This window comes from Pleuronectes platessa, chromosome 13, assembly GCF_947347685.1.
Source record: "Pleuronectes platessa chromosome 13, fPlePla1.1, whole genome shotgun sequence".
NCBI classification, from domain to species: Eukaryota; Metazoa; Chordata; class Actinopteri; order Pleuronectiformes; family Pleuronectidae; genus Pleuronectes; species Pleuronectes platessa.
This window is the reverse complement of record NC_070638.1, coordinates 250127-271873: the sequence shown is the minus strand read 5'-3', so window position 1 is coordinate 271873 and position 21747 is coordinate 250127. Positions and strand designations below refer to the sequence as shown.

At 49.6% G+C, this 21747-nt stretch overlaps 2 protein-coding genes across 14 annotated transcripts; one reads left to right on the top strand and one right to left on the bottom strand.

The window, feature by feature from the left end:
• The first annotated feature begins 572 nt into the window (after positions 1-572).
• Positions 573-11727, top strand: ubtfl (upstream binding transcription factor, like). 13 transcript variants are annotated; one of them, XM_053438022.1, is made up of 20 exons: positions 573-863; positions 2016-2094; positions 2387-2562; positions 2986-3069; positions 3178-3333; positions 3469-3533; positions 3731-3851; positions 4033-4143; positions 4525-4652; positions 4860-5001; positions 5082-5123; positions 5314-5427; positions 5526-5684; positions 7943-8053; positions 8178-8263; positions 8526-8715; positions 8803-8850; positions 9681-9818; positions 10781-10873; positions 11305-11727. In XM_053438022.1, exons 1-20 carry the CDS (start codon positions 588-590, stop codon positions 11449-11451), a joined length of 2466 nt encoding a protein of 821 aa, XP_053293997.1. In that variant the 5' UTR covers positions 573-587; the 3' UTR covers positions 11452-11727. The 13 variants fall into 13 exon arrangements, 12 of the variants coding, with proteins under 12 accessions (XP_053293997.1, XP_053293998.1, XP_053293995.1 ...); XM_053438023.1 differs by having other exon boundaries at positions 7943-8071; positions 11389-11727; XM_053438020.1 differs by having other exon boundaries at positions 7943-8071.
• Positions 11718-21672, bottom strand: fastk (Fas-activated serine/threonine kinase). The gene is made up of 11 exons (XM_053438014.1): positions 21541-21672; positions 19712-20537; positions 18118-18457; positions 17852-18039; positions 17549-17697; positions 17256-17472; positions 15843-16002; positions 15545-15636; positions 14712-15435; positions 13065-13179; positions 11718-12517 (listed from the first exon to the last, which is right to left on the bottom strand). Exons 2-11 carry the CDS (start codon positions 20493-20495, stop codon positions 12431-12433), a joined length of 2856 nt encoding a protein of 951 aa, XP_053293989.1. The 5' UTR covers positions 20496-20537; positions 21541-21672; the 3' UTR covers positions 11718-12430.
• Positions 21673-21747: the final 75 nt, after the last annotated feature.

The window sequence follows — 21747 nt, the reverse complement described above, 5'->3', positions numbered from 1 at the left end:
TGATGTAACTTTGATACAATTACAATTAAATTAAATTCTTCCTCATTCTTCAGATTTCTGGGTACTCGTGGGGCTTTGTGTTTGTTGACATTCTGTGTGATGGGGGGGGGGGGGGGGAGGCAACAAGTTCATATGATTAATAAACACTGAATAAACATCCTGAATATATTAACTGTATTTCATTAGTTAAAGTGGATTAAAGCCCCGCCCCTCCACGGACACACCTATGGACACTTCCGGGGGACAGGTGTCTCGATCAGGTGGATGTATTGATTGATCGGTGATTGGCTCGTCCCTCCCCGGCGGTGTGTGGGAGGGGGCCGCTGACTGGGAGCTCCGACCCGGCAGACGGTGCGCTGTCAGCGGGAGGGCCGTCATGTGGAGGCGGCCTCTCTGTCGCCTCCGAGCCGCTGATCATCAGCCACAGGCCGGGGAGGGAGAGCGCAGCAGCGGGGACACTTTGGTTCTTCCTCTCGGGGCCTGGAGCCGCGCTCTCCTCCCGGGCCCCGGGCCTGAGTGTGAGCGGCGGTGGAGCCTCTGATGCCCGGCTGTTAAATGTGTGTGAAGCCGCTGATATTCGGAATAAAATGTGTTTGGTGTTTGTGAGTCTGCAGCGGCCCCGGCTCGGAGCCGCTGTCTCTGGTTTCATCCTCCGCCTTTGTCCTCATGCTTTCCCCGGAGTTCCTCCCCCTGCGGCGCTGGGCGGAGTTTCATACCGGACTAGACGCTCCTTTTGTCGGATTCGTTTCGACCTGACTCCCCGGGGTTTAACGCTGAAAAATACACACTTTGAAAGTCCTGAAATAATCCTAACGAGCCCCGTGGTGTGCAGCGTGAACCCGGGCTTCTGTCTGAGCCGGAAGGTGAGTAGTAAGTTGCGATTTTAAACAGATTTCTCTGGTTCTCTGCTCGTTGGTCCCCGAGTCTGCTGAACATTCATGGCGGCCTCGCAGTGAGGCTTGTGGGGCAGCAGCGACTCGTCCTCCCGCTGAGCTGCGGCTTCATCCGTCGACGGGGTTTAACAGTGAAAACACACACAACAAGAATTAATGTGAAAACAACACAAACACATTTTCTTCGTTTCACACTTTAGATCAACAACACGACGCCGCTGCTACACTTTCAACCGTTTCTCTTTTTTCACTTTCACTCGTTTTTTCTCGTTAAATCCAACGTGACGTTAGCTCGTGCAGCTCGTGCAGCTCCCCTCGTGCCAGCGCAGCTCAGTGCTGCCTCCTGCCGGGGGACAGCCGCCACCACCGAGCAGCTGGAGGCCCCCTGCTGCTCCAGATCGATCAAACCGATCAATGTTCGATAAGCACATGCAGATGTTCGGCTCTTTCCGGCTCGTTAACCGAGTCAGCGGATTAATACGAAGCTCTCTAGCGCCCCCCGTGCTCAGTCCGAGACCCCACACACTCCTCAGAGCAGCTGAGCTCGTCCTGGTGTAAGTGAAACGGTCTCACACAATTCATTCCGTTCTAATCCAGGCTGATTCTATCCTGGCTTTAATAAGCCCAGAATAATCGACTTTAGAAAAGAGGACAATGTCCCTGAAAGACAAACAAAGGTGCTTTGCAACAGATCAACAGATGATCATCGAGCTCCATGAAGAATTCAAACTCATATTTACCAAGAAATGAAAGGTGGTGATAAACGAGGCAAAGGAGACGTCAGGACAGGAAGTCTCTGACCGACTGAGATGAGGACTCCACGAGCATGCGATGGGGGGGGGGGGCCTCAGACAGAAGTGAACTCTGTAGCAGCCAAGTCCGAAGAGATCGAGGTTGTTTCCACCGTGTTTCACTGCTTAAACAGTGAACCCCCCCCCTCCATCAAAGTGGTGAGGAGATGAGGGAATTACATTTTCGGGTGAACTCTCCCTTTAACAGAGACTTATTCTCTCGAGACAGTAGATTACATCCCAGCATGGTTCTTCTTCTACTGCCCTTTAAACGTCATGCACACATTTCACTAGCATCCCGGGTCCTTACTGTCACCATGTGTTTGTTCAGGAGGGAGGAGCCTGCTGCGTGATGAACGGCAGCAGCAGCCTATCTGCGTCTCAGAGCTCCAGGGTCAAAAGTGGACCAGGTAACTGACTGTGACCTTTGACCTCTACACACTTCTGTTTTACGCCTCCTGCTGTTTGTTGAGGTTAAATGACAGACGTTTTTAAAGGGACGTTTTGAATCATTAATTAGTTTTATTTTATGCATTATTACAGACTCTTTCATTATTGTCCAGGTGTTGTTAATGAACTGACACAGTGTCTATGATGACTGACACATCTAGCAGGAACCAATGAGCTAAGAACCACAGATGGAGGGAACGTGTTGATTGTGTGTGCGTGTGTGTGTGTGTGTGTGTGTGTGCGTGTGTGCAGATGACTGGAGTAAGGAGGACTGTCTCACTCTGCTGGAGAGGATTCGCAGTCTGCTGCCGGACGTAGACTCCATGAAGTATAAAACCACAGAGTCGCACTTCGACTGGGAGAAAGTTTGTTTCGGCAGCTTCACCGGAGACATGTGTCGCCAGAAGTGGCAGAAAGTGTCGACTGAGGTAAGAGCCAGGACCTCTGAGGTGTCACTTCAGCAGGTTTCTTTTCAGGTGATTGGATCTGTGATGTTTCTTCAGTGTTAAAATGTTCTGTTGAGAACCTCCAGACTAAAACTGTCTTCTGGACTCACCACATCAAATTGTTCATGTAGCATCGTGTTCAGCTCGACTCAGTTCTCACTTTATTGATTCATTTGATTGATTGATTGACTTTTTCATGACAAGTGTAAAAGATTAACAAGCTCCTGTGAATAATCTCCACTGACCCTGAGGACCCCTGAGGAAGCTTTGACCTTTTACGTGTTATTGTCTAAGTTCTGTGACAAGCGTTCATATTCAGTCCTGTTCTTTTTTCGTTTAGTTTTGTCTAATGAAGTTAACTCCATCACACATGACATCATCACTGGAACTCTTCCTGTCTTTCAGGTTCGTAAGTACAGGACGATGACGGAGCTCATCGTGGACGCCATCGAGTTTGTGAAGAATCCGTACAAAGGAAAGAAACTGAAGGTGAGTGAACTGAGTCGGCTCACATTAACATTTACTACAAACAGTAGAACCAGAAGCAGAAGAGAAGTCTCCAAACCCGTGAACACTAACGTCAACTCTTCTCTTCAGACTCACCCAGATTTCCCTAAGAAACCTCTGACCCCCTACTTTCGCTTCTTCATGGAGAAACGAGCCAAATATGCAAAAATCCACCCGGAGATGAGCAACTTGGATCTCACCAAGATTCTCTCCAAGAAATACAAAGAGCTGCCCGACAAGAAGAAGGTTTGACAAGCCTCAACGACCAATCACAGCTCAGATACAAGTCACGGTCAATGACCAATCACAGCTTAGTCCGATCCACAGCTAATACGAGCCTTCGATAATCATCATAATTAATAACGTTTTATTTTCCTGCAGCAAAAATACATCACAGAGTTTCAACGAGAGAAAGAAGAGTTTGAGAAGAACATGGCTCGATTCAAGTACGTTAACTAACCTGTTAATTAGCTATCAACTTACGTTAACTAAACTTTTTAATAACTGTCAGCTAATGTTGACGGACCAGTTTCTGGACTATAGTCAAACAGTTGAAGGTAGTGAACTGTAACGTGTCCCTGTAAAACACAGTGATGTAGCGTGTGGTGTTAGCATTATGATGCTAACGTCAGCTGACCTGCAGGGAGGAGCATCCGGAGCTGATGGAGGACAGGAAGAAGTCCGATCTGCCGGAGAAACCGAAAACTCCACAACAGCTGTGGTACAACCACGAGAAGAAGACGTACATGAAGCTGCATCCAGAGGTACACACTTACACACACACACACTTACACACACACACTTACACACACACACACTTACACAAGTCTGTGTGAATAAGCACAGGATCTGAAGTAGAAGATGGATGTGGATCTTGTTCTGGATCAGAACATGTGAATGACAGCTGTGTAGGCAACATGCTAACTGACGTGTGCCGTGTTTCAGGTTAGTCCAAAGGAGCTGAAGGAGGCGCTGAGGAGACAGTGGTCCCAGCTCTCTGACAAGAGACGGCTGAAGTGGATCAGCAAGGCCCTGGAGCTGCAGAAGGACTACGAGGTACCAGACCTGAGCGAGATCTGAGCCAGACCTGAACCAGACCTGAACCAGACCTGAGACTCATAAAACAGACCTGAGCCAGACCTGAGCCAGACCTGAGCCAGACCTGAACCAGACATACACCAGACCTGAACCAGACCTGAGCCAGACCTGAACCAGACCTGAGACTCATAAAACAGACCTGAACCAGACCTACACCAGACCTGAGCCAGAACTGAACCAAAAGTGTGTGTGTGTGTGTGTGTGTGTGTGTGTGTGTGTGTGTGTGTGTGTGTGTGTGTGTGTGTGTGTGTGTGTGTGTGTGTGTGTGTGTGTGTGTGTGTGTGTGTGTGTGTGTGTGTGTGTGTGTGTGTGTGTCTCTGTGTGTCTCTGTGTGTGTAGGACAGCATGAGAGTATATCATGAAGCTCATCCAGATGTGAACTCAGATGATCACGTTCGTTCCGTCCTCACCAAAGCAGAGCGACAACTGAAGGACAAGTTCGATGGCAGACCGACAAAACCACCACCGTGAGTCGTGATCAACAAACACCACAGTAACGACAACAAACAGATCAAACATGACGAGCTTACAAATTACAGTAGTAAGTGTCAATGAATGTGTTTAATGGTTTGTATTATACACTATATGTTTAAGACGATGCTAACAGGCTGACACACACAGCACAAGCTAGCTGATTGCTGGCTAATTGTGGTTGTGTGTGTGTTTGTGAATAGTAATGGCTACTCTCTGTACTGTGCGGAGCTGATGGTGAACATGAAGGATGTCCCCAGCACCGAGCGCATGGTTCTCTGCAGTAAACAGTGGAAAGTTATGACGCAAAAAGAGAAAGATATGTTCCAGAAACGCTGCGAGCAGGTCGGTATCAACATGCTTATGTCACATTGACGTCATGTGACTGAGAAGTGACCTCATGCGTCTGATCTGTGTCCGACCAGAAAAAGAAGCAGTACGACGTGGACCTGAAGAGGTTTCTGGAGGTACGTCATGTCAACACACATCAAGTCATCTGGATTCAAACACAAATGAAGCACAAACATTAATATAAAAAACTGTTGTGTGGGGGGAGGGAGTAAGTTAAAACCATGATGTCTTGTGATGTCACACTAACTCAGAGCAGCGGATGAGCCAATGAAAGGATTGGAGCTCATAGAGTCATTGTTTGTTCAGAGTCTGCCAGAAGAGGAACGAGACCGGGTCCTGACGGAGGAGAAACCGGGCGGGGGCAGATTGAGTGTGGGTGTGGCTTCCAACCCTCGCCGAGCCAAGTCTCCGTCTCTCAAGGTCAGAAATCACTTCTCGTCATTAAATCTGAAGTAATTAAATCCTATATCTCTGGAACTGTAAGCTAACAGGGGGCGCTGTTTCTCATTTGATTCCAGGGTCGGTGTCGGGAGGTGGAGCCAGAATTTGGGGTAGCTGCCGTAACGCCGAAAGAAAGACGGGACGGGAAGAAGACGGCGAAGCTTCCAGAGACGCCAAAGACAGCAGAAGAAACGTGGCAGCACAGCGTGATCGGAGATTATTTAGTAAAATACAGAGTGAGTTCTATTGTTTCATCCTCTGAAGAGAAAAATATCAAATGCCACAATTTGATGTAATGACGAGAAACGATCCAACAACCTGCTAACGACCTAAACCCGCTGCTAACGACCTAAACCCGCTGCTAACGACCTAAACCCGCTGCTAACGACCTAAACCCGCTGCTAACGACCTAAACCCGCTGCTAACGACCTAAACCCGCTGCTAACGACCTAAACCCGCTGCTAACGACCTAAACCCGCTGCTAACGACCTAAACTAACGACCTAAACCCGCTGCTAATGACCTAAACTAACGACCTAAACCTGCTGCTAACGACCTAAACTAACGACCTAAACCCGCTGCTAACGACCTAAACCCGCTGCTAACGACCTAAACCCGCTGCTAACGACCTAAAGCCGCTGCTAACGACCTAAAGCCGCTGCTAACGACCTAAAGCCGCTGCTAACGACCTAAACCCGCTGCTAACGACCTAAAGCCGTTGCTAACGACCTAAACCCGCTGCTAACGACCTAAACCCGCTGCTAACGACCTAAACCCGCTGCTAACGACCTAAACCCGCTGCTAACGACCTAAACCCGCTGCTAACGACCTAAACCTGCTGCTAACGACCTAAACTAACGACCTAAACCCGCTGCTAACGACCTAAACTAACGACCTAAACCCGCTGCTAACGACCTAAACCTGCTGCTAACGACCTAAACCTGCTGCTAACGACCTAAACTAACGACCTAAACCCGCTGCTAACGACCTAAACCCGCTGCTAACGACCTAAACCCGCTGCTAACGACCTAAACTAACGACCTAAACCCGCTGCTAACGACCTAAACTAACGACCTAAACCCGCTGCTAACGACCTAAACCCGCTGCTAACGACCTAAACCCGCTGCTAACGACCTAAACCCGCTGCTAACGACCTAAACCCGCTGCTAACGATCTAAACCCGCTGCTAACGACCTAAACCCGCTGCTAACGACCTAAACCTGCTGCTAACGATCTAAACCCGCTGCTAACGACCTAAACCCGCTGCTAACGACCTAACCTAACGACCTAAACCCGCTGCTAATGACCTAAACTAACGACCTAAAGCCGCTGCTAACGACCTAAAGCCGCTGCTAACGACCTAAACCCGCTGCTAACGACCTAAACCCGCTGCTAACGACCTAAAGCCGCTGCTAACGACCTAAACCCGCTGCTAACGACCTAAACCTGCTGCTAACGACCTAAACTAACGACCTAAACCCGCTGCTAACGACCTAAACTAACGACCTAAACCCGCTGCTAACGACCTAAACCTGCTGCTAACGACCTAAACCTGCTGCTAACGACCTAAACTAACGACCTAAACCCGCTGCTAACGACCTAAACCCGCTGCTAACGACCCCAACCCGCTGCACGACCTAACCCTAAACCTAACCCTAAACCCGCTGGTAACGACCTAAACCCGCTGGTAACGACCTAAACCCGCTGCACGACCTAACCCTAAACCTAACCCTAAACCCGCTGCTAACGACCCCAACCCGCTGCACGACCTAACCCTAAACCTAACCCTAAACCCGCTGGTAACGATCTAAACCCGCTGTTAACGACCTAAACCCGCTGCTAACGACCTAAACCCGCTGCTTACGACCTAAAGCCGCTGCTAACGACCTAAACCCGCTGCTAACGACCTAAACCCGCTGCTAACGACCTAAACTAACGACCTAAACCCGCTGCTAATGACCTAAACTAACGACCTAAACCTGCTGCTAACGACCTAAACTAACGACCTAAACCCGCTGCTAACGACCTAAACCCGCTGCTAACGACCTAAAGCCGCTGCTAACGACCTAAAGCCGCTGCTAACGACCTAAAGCCGCTGCTAACGACCTAAACCCGCTGCTAACGACCTAAAGCCGTTGCTAACGACCTAAACCCGCTGCTAACGACCTAAAGCCGCTGCTAACGACCTAAAGCCGCTGCTAACGACCTAAACCTGCTGCTAACGACCTAAAGCCGCTGCTAACAACCTAAACCCGTTGCTAACGACCTAAACCTGCTGCTAAACAGTACTTTCAATATAAGGGGCAATTTAGCGCTCAGTATTTTGCCCAAGGGCACTTCGGCATAGGGAAGACTGGGATCAAACCGCTGACCTTCTGGTTAGAGGACGGCCGCTCTAACCCTTGATGAATAATGACCTCCTGGACGTGAACGCTGTCGTGCTGCTGCTTCACACTGAAAGTGAACCCTGTGCTGGTCATGTGTCCGTGTCTCAGAGCGACCGCAGGAAGACGCAGGCGGCGATGGAGGCAACTTGGAAGTCGATGGAGAAGAAGGAGAAGATTCCGTGGATCAAGAGGGCGGCGGAGGACCAGAAGCGTTATGAGGTTCAGTACCAGCATGTGGTCAGTGAGCCACGCTCCGCCCCTAGCCCTGACCCTTCCCCCACGTGACGTGTCGGTGACGGTACGTTTGTTGATTTGTGTTGCACTGACTGTTGCTCTCCTGCAGAGGGAGCTGTTGGAGATGAGGGCTCCGGCCGCAGGTCCGACTCAGAGGAAACCCAAGTTTGACGGGGAACCAAAGAAACCTCCAGTGTGAGTGATTTAACGGAACGTGACGAGAACATGTAACAGAACATGAGACGTGAAATAGTTTTTATTGACTGATTTAAATACAGATTATATATGTTTTATAACATTACAAAGATCTTAAATATGACAACTCATCGTGTGAAGCACATTTTTATTGATTAATAATTATGTTTCAGTCAATATATTAAACTTCTCATGGGGTTAAAGGGTTAAATGCGATGAACTGTAGTAAGCCCCACCCCCTGTCTTCGGTCTCGTCCAATAGGAGCGGGTATCAGATGTTCTCCCAGGAGCTGCTGACCAATGGCGAGCTGAACCACTTCAGTCTGAAGGAGCGGATGGTGGAGATCGGGAAGCGATGGCACAAACTGAGTCAGAGTCAGAAAGACAAGTACAAGAAGCAGGTGGAGGAGCAGCAGGTGGAGTACAAGGCCGAGCTGGAGGCCTGGGTCAAGGTACGCCGAGTGACCTCATCACTGTCAATCACTTGTTTTTCATTCGTTAATTCCGTGTTCATCAAACGTTGTCTTCTTCTGCTTCAGTCTCTCTCTCCTCAGGATCGAGCCGTCTACCAGGAGTTCTCTTCCTCAGTGAGTTTCTTCACCTGCAGGGGGCAGCCTGCTCCACGCGAGTTCATAATTAAACACGACTCTTTGATAACATAATATTAGTAGAAATGAAGCCTGAGTAACATGAATACTGTGTCCGAGGGCTTCTGCGATATTAGCACTAGGGCTGCACACTTTTTTTTAATCGATTAATCTAACGATAATTTTGTATTACTTGATTAATATAATAATGTATTTATCAAAAATAAAATACAAAAACTTGTCATTTATATTTATTTAATCATCTCTTAAATACAAACAAATCTGACAAAACCCAAATGTGCCTGGAAGTCGCTATTGCTAATCTGCCTTTTAAAGTTCTATATTAGAGCTTGATGGACGAGGCTCTAATATAGGACAATCTACATTTAGCTGAAATTAATACATTTGTGTCCCCATTTCTTCTTTTTCTTAATATATGACTACATTACAAATATAAACAATCTCAACAAACATGAACAACTAAACAACTTGAACTTTCCTCTGACAGGATTCACTACCGTAAAGACGGGAAAAGCAGCGCAGGTTAAAATAGAAGCGCTCGGTCGCATCTGATAACGAGTGTCATGTCCGTCAAGCATGACATCATCAGTGACATCAGAGAGGAGAACAATAGACAATCCTTCATTAATAGTTTTGTGAGGTATAACGTTAGCATTAGCAGGTAAGCTAATGTGGAATAATGCTAATGTATGTTTACATGAAAGACTTTGACTTGAATTATTACTATTAAATAATGAATTGCATACAAACAATCACTAAGCGGCTGTGTGTGTTTTCACTCAGACATTGTGTGTTTGTTGTTGTGTCAGAAACGTCGCAGCACCACTAAAGCTCGCAGCAGCCCCGGAGCTAAAGTCCACGTGACGGCGAAAGGGAAGGCGGTCGGTTCAAGAGCCGCAACACCGGGGGTCAGCGTGGGCAAGAGGGCCATGGCCTACCGAGCTACGGTAACATTCTACACAACAGCACACACTACACACGAAACATCACACACTCTAGGTTTGAGTCACGTTAATTGCAGTGTTAATTTCGTTGACGAAGACGATGACGAAATATATTCGTTAACGACCTTTTTTCCATGACGAAGACGAGACGAAGACGTAACGAAAACGAATCTTTGAAAATAAAAACTATGACGAAATCTATTTTAATTTTCGTTGACGAGACGAGACGAGACGAAAATGTTGGTGGTTGACTAAGTCACAATAATTTTTAAAACATCGTATCAGGCCGTCATGAAGTATCAGGAGCGGGCGAGTGAGTGTGTCTGTGTGTGTCTGTGTATGTGTGTGTGTGCGCCCCAGATAGCGCTCCGGTCCGTAGCTCCGCCCCCCGCCTCGCGCACTCGCTCAGAGAGACACAGTGAAAGCAGAGCGCGTTCTCGTGGAGCAGCCTCTCAGTGACCGACTGCTTCTTAACTATGGAAACAGTGAAAACACAGAGTTTCTCTGGTCTCAGCTGCTCAGAGATCAGCACCACAGCTTCTTGATCAGAACAGAAGCTGCAGTTGGTTTGTACCGATGTTCAGTTTCTGTGTCCGGCTCCAGTCTGACCTGCTCTCCCTTTTTGTTTTCACATTTATATATTTTTAAGCTATTAGGCTGCAGTTATATGTTTTTATAGAAAAGGAGTTTAATGTGGCTATTAAATGTGACTAAAACTAGACTAAAATGGAATTAGTTTTCGTCGACTAAAACTAGACTAAAACTAAGAAGGATTAAAATGACTAAAAGGTGACTAAAACTAATATGCATTTTCGTCAAAAGACTAAGACTAAGACTAAATCAAAAATAGCTGCCAAAATTAACACTGGTTAATTGATCAGCTACTGGGACTGGTGGGTGTAGTGTTGTGGGTGGTGTAAACCCTCAGTACCGTCTGTCTGGTTGTGTGTGTGTCCGTCCTCCAGCAGGACATGTCCGACACAGACGAGGACGAGAAGAGTTCGTCCGACTCCGATGAAGACGACGAGACGTCAGGAAGCACGGACAGCGACGATGAGGTGAAAACTGTCACATAATCATTTATTATTCCCCTTAAGTGGCCCTTAAGGTTAAGGATTAGAGTTCAAGGGATAGTTTACTCTGGGGGGGGGGGGGGGGGGGCAGGCGACACTTCTGAAGTATCTGGTGACGTAATAAAAAAAGACACGCCTCCGTCCTGTGATGTCATCAAAGTCAACATCAAGTGTTCAGCCTAAATGTTTTTATTTTGTATTCTTTCTTAAATATCTATTATATCATAATCTTTCTCTCTTTTAATATTTTATTATTAACCTTGTTATCATTTACATTGGGTTTCTGAACTTGATCCTTTTTTAAAACACTTCGGCATCGAGCCGCCGACCTCTCAACCCCCCCCCCCCCCCCAGCAACAATGATCTGATTGACAGGTGCAACATAGATTCAGTTTGATTGACATGTTTTTTTACAGTTTCACACCTTAAGGCTTCCCCCCCGAACATTCCATCCAGTCAGCTGGTTATTGGGGAAACGTTTGACTTTGTCTTTTCCTCAGAATGACGATGACGATGAAGATCAAACGTCCTCGGAGGAATCCAGTGACTCTGACTCAGACTAGCTCCGCCTCCTCCCCTCATTGGAGGGGATAGGCTGTGGACCAATGAGAATCGGCGACGGAGCGTTTGGCTCCTACTGTTTGTTTTTTATCGAGTGTTTGTTGGTTTTTAACTGATGGACAGACAGACGGGGGGGGAGGGTTTGTACAGTTTGACAGGCAGAGGGGAGGGGGTGGAGCCTATTGTCAGTAGTTACATTAAGGGAGGAGCCAGTGTTCAGCCTCCAATCAGCTGCCTGCTATGAAAAAATTACAAAATAAAAATGCACTTTTTCTGATTTTGGATGTTTAATTTCATTTGGAGCAAACAACCACATGAATACCATGCTGACAACGAACTGCTGTGATGAGCGTCAATAAAACAGACTCGTGGTCAGTTTCAGGTTTTATAGAATACAAACAAGCTTCTTTTCCTCAAACACAAATAAATAATCTGAGCTTTGACCCCGACACTGAAACGCACACTCATCCCTCTTCACAGAATAATAGCATCCACTCCCAGCTCCATCGTCCTTACCACGGGTACCACACCCCCCCACCCGGAAAAAAATAACGTTTGTTCATTCGCGCAGCGTCCAATCAGAGCGCAGGTGATCCACTGAGACGTTTAAGGAGCAGTTCAACGATCTTCTGTCACCTCCTTCTAAATTCAACATGACGGCTGCGGTGCATTAAGAACCAATGTATAATTAATGAACTTGATAATTAAATGAGACGTTCCAATTGGCTGTAGTAATGGATTTGGAACGTGTTCTGTAAAAAGTGGCGTGCCCCTTTCAACGCTGCTCAGTGTAGCTGTAAATTATCAATTTATTTTATTGATAAATCATAGACTCAGTGATCAATAAAGATTTATCAATAACTAATCACACACACACACACACACACACACACACACACACACACACACACACACACACACACACACACACACACACACACACACACACACACACACACACACACACACACACACACACAGTCATAGTGGGACGTCCAGCAGCTTCTGATGCAGGTACGTCTTCACCTCCTCGATGCCGTTCAGCTTCTCCAGTTCATGATACGGAAGCTGAGAGGGGACAAGAGACACATGTCACATGACCAGCTGACCAACACTAACCTGTTAGAGCAGAATCCAAAACAACTGAAGTAAGACAACATGCTTCCATCATGCTCCTGTGGTGTGTAAGGGCTAAGCTAGCAGACGTTAGCACCATCAGATGTTCTCCTGCTGCAGCAGCTCTGTGACATCACAGCTCTGCTCTGATTGGCTGAAGGCTACATTGATGTGTCCTATGTTTGTATTTTAAGAATTCAGATGTTTCCTGTTTATCCATAAGGTGTTAAAAACTGAAAAATGTCAAATATAGGAGCATTATCTAACCCTTACCTTGTAATTTATATATATATATATATATTTATTTGTTGTTGATTTCTAAAGCAAATGTTTAATTTCCAACGAGAAATCTAAAGTTGTCAGATCTGTTTGGTCCTTCACCTCCTGATCATTAAACAACCAGACGTGTCTGAAGAGACGAGGACGAACATGTTCTTCTCATGTTCTACACGTGTTCTGAGGAAGGTCTGAATCTAGGATGTGATCATCGGGCACTGACCTGGACGATGACGTATCCCAGCAGCCTCAGGTGGCGGTCTCTCATCGCCCGGGAACCAACCAGCACCTCAGAGTTGTGACAATAATGCCACTTGTCATTGACGGACATGATGACCCTGCAGACACACAACCAGGTCACATGACATGAGGTCACTCGCATCATACCACGAGTCAGTACGAGGTGGGTGAGTCAGTACGAGGTGGTGTGCGTCAGTACGAGGTGGGTGAGTCAGTACGAGGTGGCGTGAGTCAGTACGAGGTGGGTGAGTCAGTACGAGGTGGCGTGAGTCAGTACCAGGTGGCGTGAGTCAGTACGAGGTGGCGTGAGTCAGTACGAGGTGGCGTGAGTCAGTACGAGGTGGCGTGTGTCTGTACGAGGTGTCGTGAGTCAGTACGAGGTGGGTGAGTCAGTACGAGGTGGCGTGAGTCAGTACGAGGTGGCGTGAGTCAGTACGAGGTGGCGTGTGTCTGTACGAGGTGTCGTGAGTCAGTACGAGGTGGGTGAGTCAGTACGAGGTGGCGTGCGTCTGTACGAGGTGGGTGAGTCAGTACGAGGTGGCGTGAGTCAGTACGAGGTGGCGTGCGTCAGTACGAGGTGGCGTGAGTCAGTACGAGGTGGGTGAGTCAGTACGAGGTGGTGTGCGTCAGTACGAGGTGGGTGAGTCAGTACGAGGTGGCGTGAGTCAGTACGAGGTGGGTGAGTCAGTACGAGGTGGCGTGAGTCAGTACGAGGTGGGTGAGTCAGTACGAGGTGGCGTGAGTCAGTACGAGGTGGGTGAGTCAGTACGAGGTGGCGTGAGTCAGTACGAGGTGGCGTGTGTCTGTACGAGGTGTCGTGAGTCAGTACGAGGTGGGTGAGTCAGTACGAGGTGGCGTGAGTCAGTACGAGGTGGCGTGAGTCAGTACGAGGTGGCGTGTGTCTGTACGAGGTGTCGTGAGTCAGTACGAGGTGGGTGAGTCAGTACGAGGTGGCGTGCGTCTGTACGAGGTGGGTGAGTCAGTACGAGGTGGCGTGAGTCAGTACGAGGTGGCGTGAGTCAGTACGAGGTGGCGTGCGTCAGTACGAGGTGGCGTGCGTCAGTACGAGGTGGCGTGAGTCAGTACGAGGTGGCGTGAGTCAGTACGAGGTGGCGTGAGTCAGTACGAGGTGGCGTGAGTCAGTACGAGGTGGCGTGCGTCTGTACGAGGTGGCGTGAGTCAGTACGAGGTGGCGTGAGTCTGTACGAGGTGGCGTGAGTCAGTACGAGGTGGCGTGAGTCAGTACGAGGTGGCGTGAGTCTGTACGAGGTGGGTGAGTCAGTACGAGGTGGGTGAGTCAGTACGAGGTGGGTGAGTCAGTACGAGGTGGCGTGAGTCTGTACGAGGTGGCGTGAGTCAGTACGAGGTGGCGTGAGTCTGTACGAGGTGGGTGAGTCAGTACGAGGTGGGTGAGTCAGTACGAGGTGGGTGAGTCAGTACGAGGTGGCGTGAGTCAGTACGAGGTGGCGTGAGTCTGTACGAGGTGGCTTGAGTCTGTACGAGGTGGCGTGAGTCAGTACGAGGTGGCGTGCGTCTGTACGAGGTGGCGTGAGTCAGTACGAGGTGGGTGAGTCAGTACGAGGTGGTTTGCGTCAGTACGAGGTGGGTGAGTCAGGACTCGTGGACTGACCTCCTGATTGGTCTCTGGTCTGTCGGGGGGGTATCAGGCTCTGGTTGATCAGGGGGGTGGAGCTGTGGGGGGGTTGAGGGCCCCCTGTCGGCCCCCGACACCTCAGAATAAGTCACGCCCTCATAGAACCCTGGCAACGCACAGTCTGTGCCCTGGCTCTCAGGGGCCCCAGTCCCCCCCTCGTCCTCCAGGATCTTCCCGATGGAGAACTGGAAGAGAGAGTCAGGGGCCGGGGCCTCCACAGGGGGGCCCTGTCCTTCAGAGGGGGGGCTGCTGAGCGTGGAGCTGTCCTGGCTCTCCAGAGAGTGATCCTTAGCCAGACTGGAGTAGAACTCCACTGCCGGGACAAAGTAGGGGCCGTAGTCCAAGGGGCCCCCGTTGGTGGGCCGAGGGGCCCCTGAGGGCAGCGTGGCCCTCGGTGTGCTGCGGATGTGGGGGGGCACGAAGGAGATGGGCTCCATGGCCCCGCCCACGTGACACTCGCCACCTTCCTCTAGAACAAACGGAGAAAACCTCTGGAACTCTGAAGTCACCACGGCAACTGAGCCGTCAGCCGGTTTAGACGCCATGGCGACGCAGGAAGCAGGAAGCAGCGCCGCTCCGGGTGTGACGGGTAGAACCCGACCAGAACCATCAGCTAGAACCCGACCAGAACCATCGGCTAGAACCCGACCAGAACCATCGGCTAGAACCCGACCAGAACCATCCATCCACAGCACGAAGTCTGGAGACAGTCAGGTGATCACTACAGGCTCTACAGGTACTGCAGTACTAAGTGTCAAGTATAATACTATCCCTGTAGTACTCAGTGTGTGGTACATAGTGTGTAGTACCTGTGTAGTACCCTGGGGGGAGCACTTCATCTTGTTTGTAGTTTTGTTCTCCAACCAGCTGACGTAAAGCTTCAGCAACCAGACCTTTGTAACTGACAGAACAAACCAGTCAGAACCAGTTAGAACCAGTTAGAACCTGTGTGTGTGGTAACTGTAAGGTGTTTAGTACCTGTGAGAGGTATCTGTGTGTGTGTGGTACCTGTGTGTAGTACCTGTGTGTGTGTGTGTAGTACCTGTGTGTGTGGTACCTGTGTGTAGTACCTGTGTGTGTGTGTGTGGTACCTGTGTGTGTGTGTACCTGTACTTGCGGTTGACCTCGTCAGCCGTCAGTGCGTGGTCAAACATCAGGACTTTGTGGGCCTCCTGCAGTCGTGGTCCGGTGTAGTCGCGGTACTCCAGCTCGATGGCGGCGTCCAGCAGAGACAGGTACCTCCGGACTATCAGGGCATAGGGACTGTCTGTGGAGACACAGGGATGTGTTGACATGTGACTGGGCAGACATGTTCAATTCTGTTTTAATTGTACATCATCAAATCATAAGATACATGATCTCAAGGCTCTTTACGCACGAGAGAGACCGACCGGTGAGGTCTCTACAATGAGCTCTGTCTGAATGAAGAAGTAAGAAGTTGTGGGTCATCCAGACCTGGATGTTCTTGAGAGGTGAAGTTGGACTCAGTGATTTGATTCATCAGCTTCATATATGTACAGCTGGGTGTCGTCTGCGTCACAGTGGACGAGGGGCTTTCTGAGGAGGTGGCCTAAAGGAGCAGATATAAGGTGAAGAGCATCGGTCCTGGGACAGAACCCTGTGGAGCTCCATGACTCACCTGTGTGTGCATGGAGGAGTCAGTGTTAACATGAACTGAAATCTATGTGATAATATGATTTAAACCAGTCTAATGTTCCTCTGGTCCCAACATGTGGTTCCAGTCTCTCTAACAGAATCCTATGATCTGTGGGGTCAGATGCTGAACTAAGATCCAACAGGACCAGGACAGAGACATGTCCATCATCTGAGGACATGAGCAGCTCGTTAGTAACTGTTAACAGCTGTTTCTGTGATGATTCTAAATCCTGACAGATCAGTTCTGTGTCAGTCATCACAGCAGCTCAGCATCAGGTTCTTCTGGGTTCTGGACATGAAGGTTTGATGTGGGTCCATCAGCTGAAGCCTCTGGATGTAGAGTGGGCTTTTAAACACAGGTTTAATTACAGCTACTTTAAAAGCTTGTGGTTCGCAGCCAGTTAACAAAGACATTAATCTGATTCAATATGAAACTGAAAATTAAAAAGTCCGGTTGGGAGAAAGTCTCATAGACAAGTTGTTGGTTCTGAGGATGAAACTAGTGACGTCAGTTCAGAAGATCAACTGAAGAACAGAGGTCCAGATATAGATCTGGTTCTACAGGTGGTTCTATGGTTTCTGAACTGGACCATGTATCTGTACTGTTCATGGGGGGGAGGTGGTGGTTTGGTTCCCTGATGGTTATAATTTAGTTTAGTGAAGAGGAACCTGGGGTCCTTCTTATTTTCTTCTATTAATAATTGGAGCTTCTGGCTTTCTTGTTATTTATCAGACTATCTTTCCAGGCCAGTGGAAATCATCTTGGCTGGTAGATTGCCACTTCCTCTCCAGCTTCTTGGATGTTTTAAAAGGAAATTTGAGAATGAATCCTTGGAACTAATGTTGTGATTGTGTTTGACTGACTGGTGACGTTGCTGATGAAGGCAGAGGAGAAGACGCGGTGCAGCACCAGGCTGGGGAAGTGACCCAGCTGGAACAGAGACATGAGGATGTTGACGGTGGCGAGCGGCGAGCTGAGAGCCTTCAGCTCCAACACCTCCTCCAAGCCAGAGAAAAACTGCTGCTCATTGGACGGACGGTAGCTCATCCTGCTGAACGGGAACACCAGCTTCTGGATCACCTGAGGACAGAGACGGACACACCTGAGTCCCATTCACAGGAACTAAAGATCACACGACCACCCATCCTGTCCTTACCTTACTGTCCAGGTACTCCGCCTTCTTCACCAAGAAGTCTGCGATGGTGTCAAGCAGTCGGGTCTCTCTCAGGCGATGGCGAGCGATGTATTTGGCAATCAGAGCCATTGTGTACGGCGTGATGCTGTCGACCTTCTTGGGGAGCTCCTCTGACAGAGAGAACAGAGGGTCACATGTTTGCATTGATTTCCTGAGGAGTCTTATCCCCTCCCTCTTTGATAACATCAGCAGTGATGGATCTCGTGAGTCATCAGTGTCGTGGGCTTGTTGGTGGCAAAGTGTTGAAAGTGGTCAGATTCTCACCTGCCAGGCTGCTGATGAACTTCTCCTGTCGGTTCTGGTAGAACAGGTGGGAACTGAAGATCAACTCCAGACTCTTGTTGCTCGCCTCTCGAGCACACGCCGCCAACATCTCATCCAGCAGCGCCATCTCCTGGTCACGAACGCCGCTGACACTCGCCAGAGTGTGTTTCACAAGACGTAAGATCTTCCTGCAGAGGAGAGCTGGAGAGTTAGCACTGATCAGACTGACAGAGAGCAACCACGTGAATGGTCTCAGGTGTTCTCACCTGTTGGTAAGCAGTAGTTCAGGGTTTGGGGGCGTGTGGTTGGTTTTAGCAGTGGTGGTTGCAGCGCCCCCTGCTGCAGCAGCGGGCTCCTGCTGCTGCAGCGAGCGCCACTTGAGTCTGTAATACGAGAGCAACAAGAAGAGCGTCTGCGGGTGGCGCTCTCTCTCCAGGTTCTTCTCCAGGCCGGCTAGGCAGGCCTCGGTCAGCGGGTGTTGACTTCCTGGGTGGAGCTTCATACTGGAGCTGAACACCATGGAAACGTCCTTCTGGTTAAACTGGCTCAGTCTGGACTGAGACTCCGCCTCCAACACGTGGACCACCTGAGCGTCACTGGATAGACCTGCATGTCGACAGGCGAGATGAGCAGTGACACAGGTAGAAGATTAATGTCGTTAAAAAGTGTTATGTCTTTTATTTACCACATTAACGACTGATCCAGTCATGATGTCACACACATGGCTGCTCACCTCTCTCCAATTGGTTAGTTTAGTTCTGATCATGGCTCTGCCCACACTCACACCTCAAAAACACATGTCACATGACCATCTACATAGACTGGTCATGTGACGTAAACAGGAAGTCGATTGTCTCGTCTTCAGTTGGTTTGATTAGTTACAGAAACTCCTCAGAAGGAGGAACGGTGATGGTGAAAAGTCAGAGCAGGGGTGAGGTGGAACTGTAACTGACAGGAAGTGTTAGCAACTTCTTCTTCCTGTGGTTCTGTAGCTGCAGATCAAACTGGATCCATCTTCCTACACAACTCTGTAGATTTTAAATCATGAATCACTTCAGCATGTTGTGACTCTGCAGGTTCGTTGTGTCTCACTGAGATATAGAGGACGAGTGTTAGTGAGGATCATCACAGACTCAAACCTGTGGAGTTAAACCAGTCAAAACCTTGGACAAAGAGCCCCCCCCCCCCCCCCCCCCACAGATGTGCCTCCCCTCTATTCCAGCACCTCTGCAGCTGTAAGGCTTCAGCTGGACGTCGCCCTCTAGTGGCTGTGGCATCTTTTTTATGGCTAAAAGGTTCATATTTACAGATTTACTTCTGTTTAAAACACACTCTTCACTTTCATTAGACTAAATACTCTGAAGTATTTGTACTTTATCTTGTATCAAGTCCTTGTTTGTGTTTGTTGGGATGTGACAGAACAGAGTTGATGAGGTCAGTGAGTCAGAGGCTTCACACAAACCTCATCAGGCTCCTTCACAGTAAGTGTTCTGTAGTGATTCAACAGATCTGATATTAACTCTAGATCTGACTTTTCATTTAACAAATGGAAACATGTCGGCTGTGGAGGAAGATTAACAGCACGTGTGAGTTTGTAACAACTTCTTCTGATACTAATGCTGACATTGAGCTGACTTGAGGTCAGTGCTACGAATCTTCTGTTCTCTGTTGTGGCTTCACTCCCTCTTCATCACCAGCCTTGATTAGACCAGTATGAATGGTGTTAGTGGAACAGCTTAGGCCTCAAGGTGAAGCTGATTCAAGCTGCACTCTTTCACTTCAACCAGGATTAGTTCAGCTACTTTGATGTGTGTGAAGTCACATGACCTCTGCTGATAACAAAAACAATTTGTTGCTCACCAAGTGCTGCCACAGCATACAAACAGTTGACAATGCTGAAGTTGTCAAACTTGGCGCAGTCATTGACGATGGCGTTACAGAGCGTCTGAAAGTCCTGATGCTCCAGGATCTGGCGTTCGTCTCCCCCCTCTGCTCCTCCACCTGCCGGGGCTTCTGTGGCGTCCCCTCTGGTTCGTGGTGATGGCGCGGCCTGCAGCAGCTGTCCGATCTTCTGCAGGGCGACGGGGTAGTGGTTGTGGGAGATCTTGGCCGGGTTCTGGGTGACCCAGCGCAGAACCTCGTCAGGCCGCCGCGAACGCTCAATCAGGCGCTTCATGGTGAAGAACGTGTCGTAGCTCATCTTCTCATGGATGAAGTTCCACGTCTTCTTCTTGCTGCCAGGGGCAGCGGCCCCGCCCCCTGGAGCCCCCCCTCCATAAGTGTGGAAGTGGGCGTGGTGCTGGTAGTGGGGGGAGAATTGGGGTGGGGCCAAGTGGGCAGGTTGCGGGTGGTAGAAGTGTGCTCCTCTGTGGGCGTCGGGGCGGCCCTGGTACAGGTGGTAGGCAGGGGGAGGTGGAGTCGGGTGGTGGGGGAGGTGGTGGTGAGGAGGGTGGGGTGCCTCCATCACGGCCAGCCCCGCCCTTCTCCCATGTTTAACCCCACCTCCTCCCCCTCCTCCTCCCCCCGAGGTGCTGTAGAGGCGGGTGGTGTACATGGTGACGGACTGAGCAGCGGGGCGGGGCCGGGAGGGAGGGAGGCGGTGAGCTTGGCTCAGGAGGCGCCACCCAGTGGACAAACACAGCATAGTCCGACAACCAGGACGCCTGGAGGCAACAGTACGGTCCTCCTGCAGAGAAGAAGATCAGCTCGATTAGGCTGGGTGTGGGTGTGTGTGTGTGTGTGTATGTTTGTGAGACACTGTGTGTGTGTGTTTGTGAGACACTGTGTGTGTGTCTGTCTGTCACTGTGAATGTGTGTCGGTCGCTGTGAGTGTGTGTCTGTCACTGTCGCAGTATGTATGTATCAGTGTTTGAGAGAGAGTGTGTGTCTGTTGCTGTGAGTGTCTGTCGCTGTTAGTGTGTGTCTGTCGCTGTGAGTGTGTGAGAGTGTGTCTGTTGCTGTGAGTGTCTGTCGCTGTTAGTGTGTGTCTGTCGCTGGGAGTGTGTGAGAGTGTGTCTGTCACTGTGAGTGTGTCGCTTTGTGTGTCTGTCGCTGTGAGTGTGTGTCTGTCGCTGTGAGTGTGTGTGTGAGATGACTGTTATTGAATGACAGAGGCCGTTTTGATTATTGACTGATCATCGACTCTGATTGACAGCTGCTCACACACACTTCCCCCCCAACCCCCCATCTGTCAGCTGACTTGAGCCCACATGCTAACGTTAGCATCTAGCTGGTAAGTTGAGCCTTCCACATGCACTGACACGGTGACGTCACCATAAAACGCCATGTGAGTGTGAGGATGTCATGGTTGAGGTGACGTCCCTCCCGTGTGTGTTGAAGCTAACCAGGTGTCTGACATGCTAATGCTAGCCGGCTGTCAGCTAGCAGCCCGGCTAACAGGGCTAACAGTCGCATGAACACGGTGGAGCTAGCTGACGCAACATGTTAACATATAAACAGAGCGTAAGCTAAGCTAACAGATGCTGGTCTTTTAGCACGTTAGCATCGTTCTGTCCTTCCTCCAGCAGCGTTTACAGATAAGCTGCTATCTGGCCGGGCTATGGCCGGGTTACAGACGGGCTACAGACGGGCTACGGGCGGGTACAGCCGGGCCACAGCCGGGCTACAGACGGGCTACAGCCGTGTTAAAGTCGAGTGAAGCGGGGACCTGAGCCGTGTCGGGTGTTTACCTCATAGCTCCGCTCTGCTCAAAGACCTGAGGCCGCACAGAGCGCGCTTCAGCCGGGAGACAGGCAGCGGTCAGCCGCTTCATTCCTCCACACAGCCCTCAGCCATCATCCACTACCCGGCATGCAACTGGAGCAGGGAGTGCGACACCTGCCGGCCGCTGGGAGTAACACCCCCCTCCCCTCAAAGTACACTGGTCATTTATTATT

What these genes read in the sequence shown, in the direction of transcription:
- ubtfl (XM_053438016.1), top strand. Translation starts at nt 588, where the DNA reads ATGTGTTTGGTGTTTGTGAGTCTGCAGCGGCCCCGGCTCGGAGCCGCT. An exon ending in CAGGGTCAAAAGTGGACCAG is followed by an intron (nt 2,095 to 2,386) that starts GTAACTGACTGT and finishes GCGTGTGTGCAG; the next exon opens with ATGACTGGAGTAAGGAGGAC. An exon ending in GAACCAAAGAAACCTCCAGT is followed by an intron (nt 8,264 to 8,525) that starts GTGAGTGATTTA and finishes CTCGTCCAATAG; the next exon opens with GAGCGGGTATCAGATGTTCT.
- fastk (XM_053438014.1), bottom strand. Translation starts at nt 20,495, where the DNA reads ATGCTGTGTTTGTCCACTGGGTGGCGCCTCCTGAGCCAAGCTCACCGC. An exon ending in GTATGCTGTGGCAGCACTTG is followed by an intron (nt 18,458 to 19,711) that starts GTGAGCAACAAA and finishes GTCGACATGCAG; the next exon opens with GTCTATCCAGTGACGCTCAG. An exon ending in CTTCATCAGCAACGTCACCA is followed by an intron (nt 16,003 to 17,255) that starts GTCAGTCAAACA and finishes GTGTCTCCACAG; the next exon opens with ACAGTCCCTATGCCCTGATA.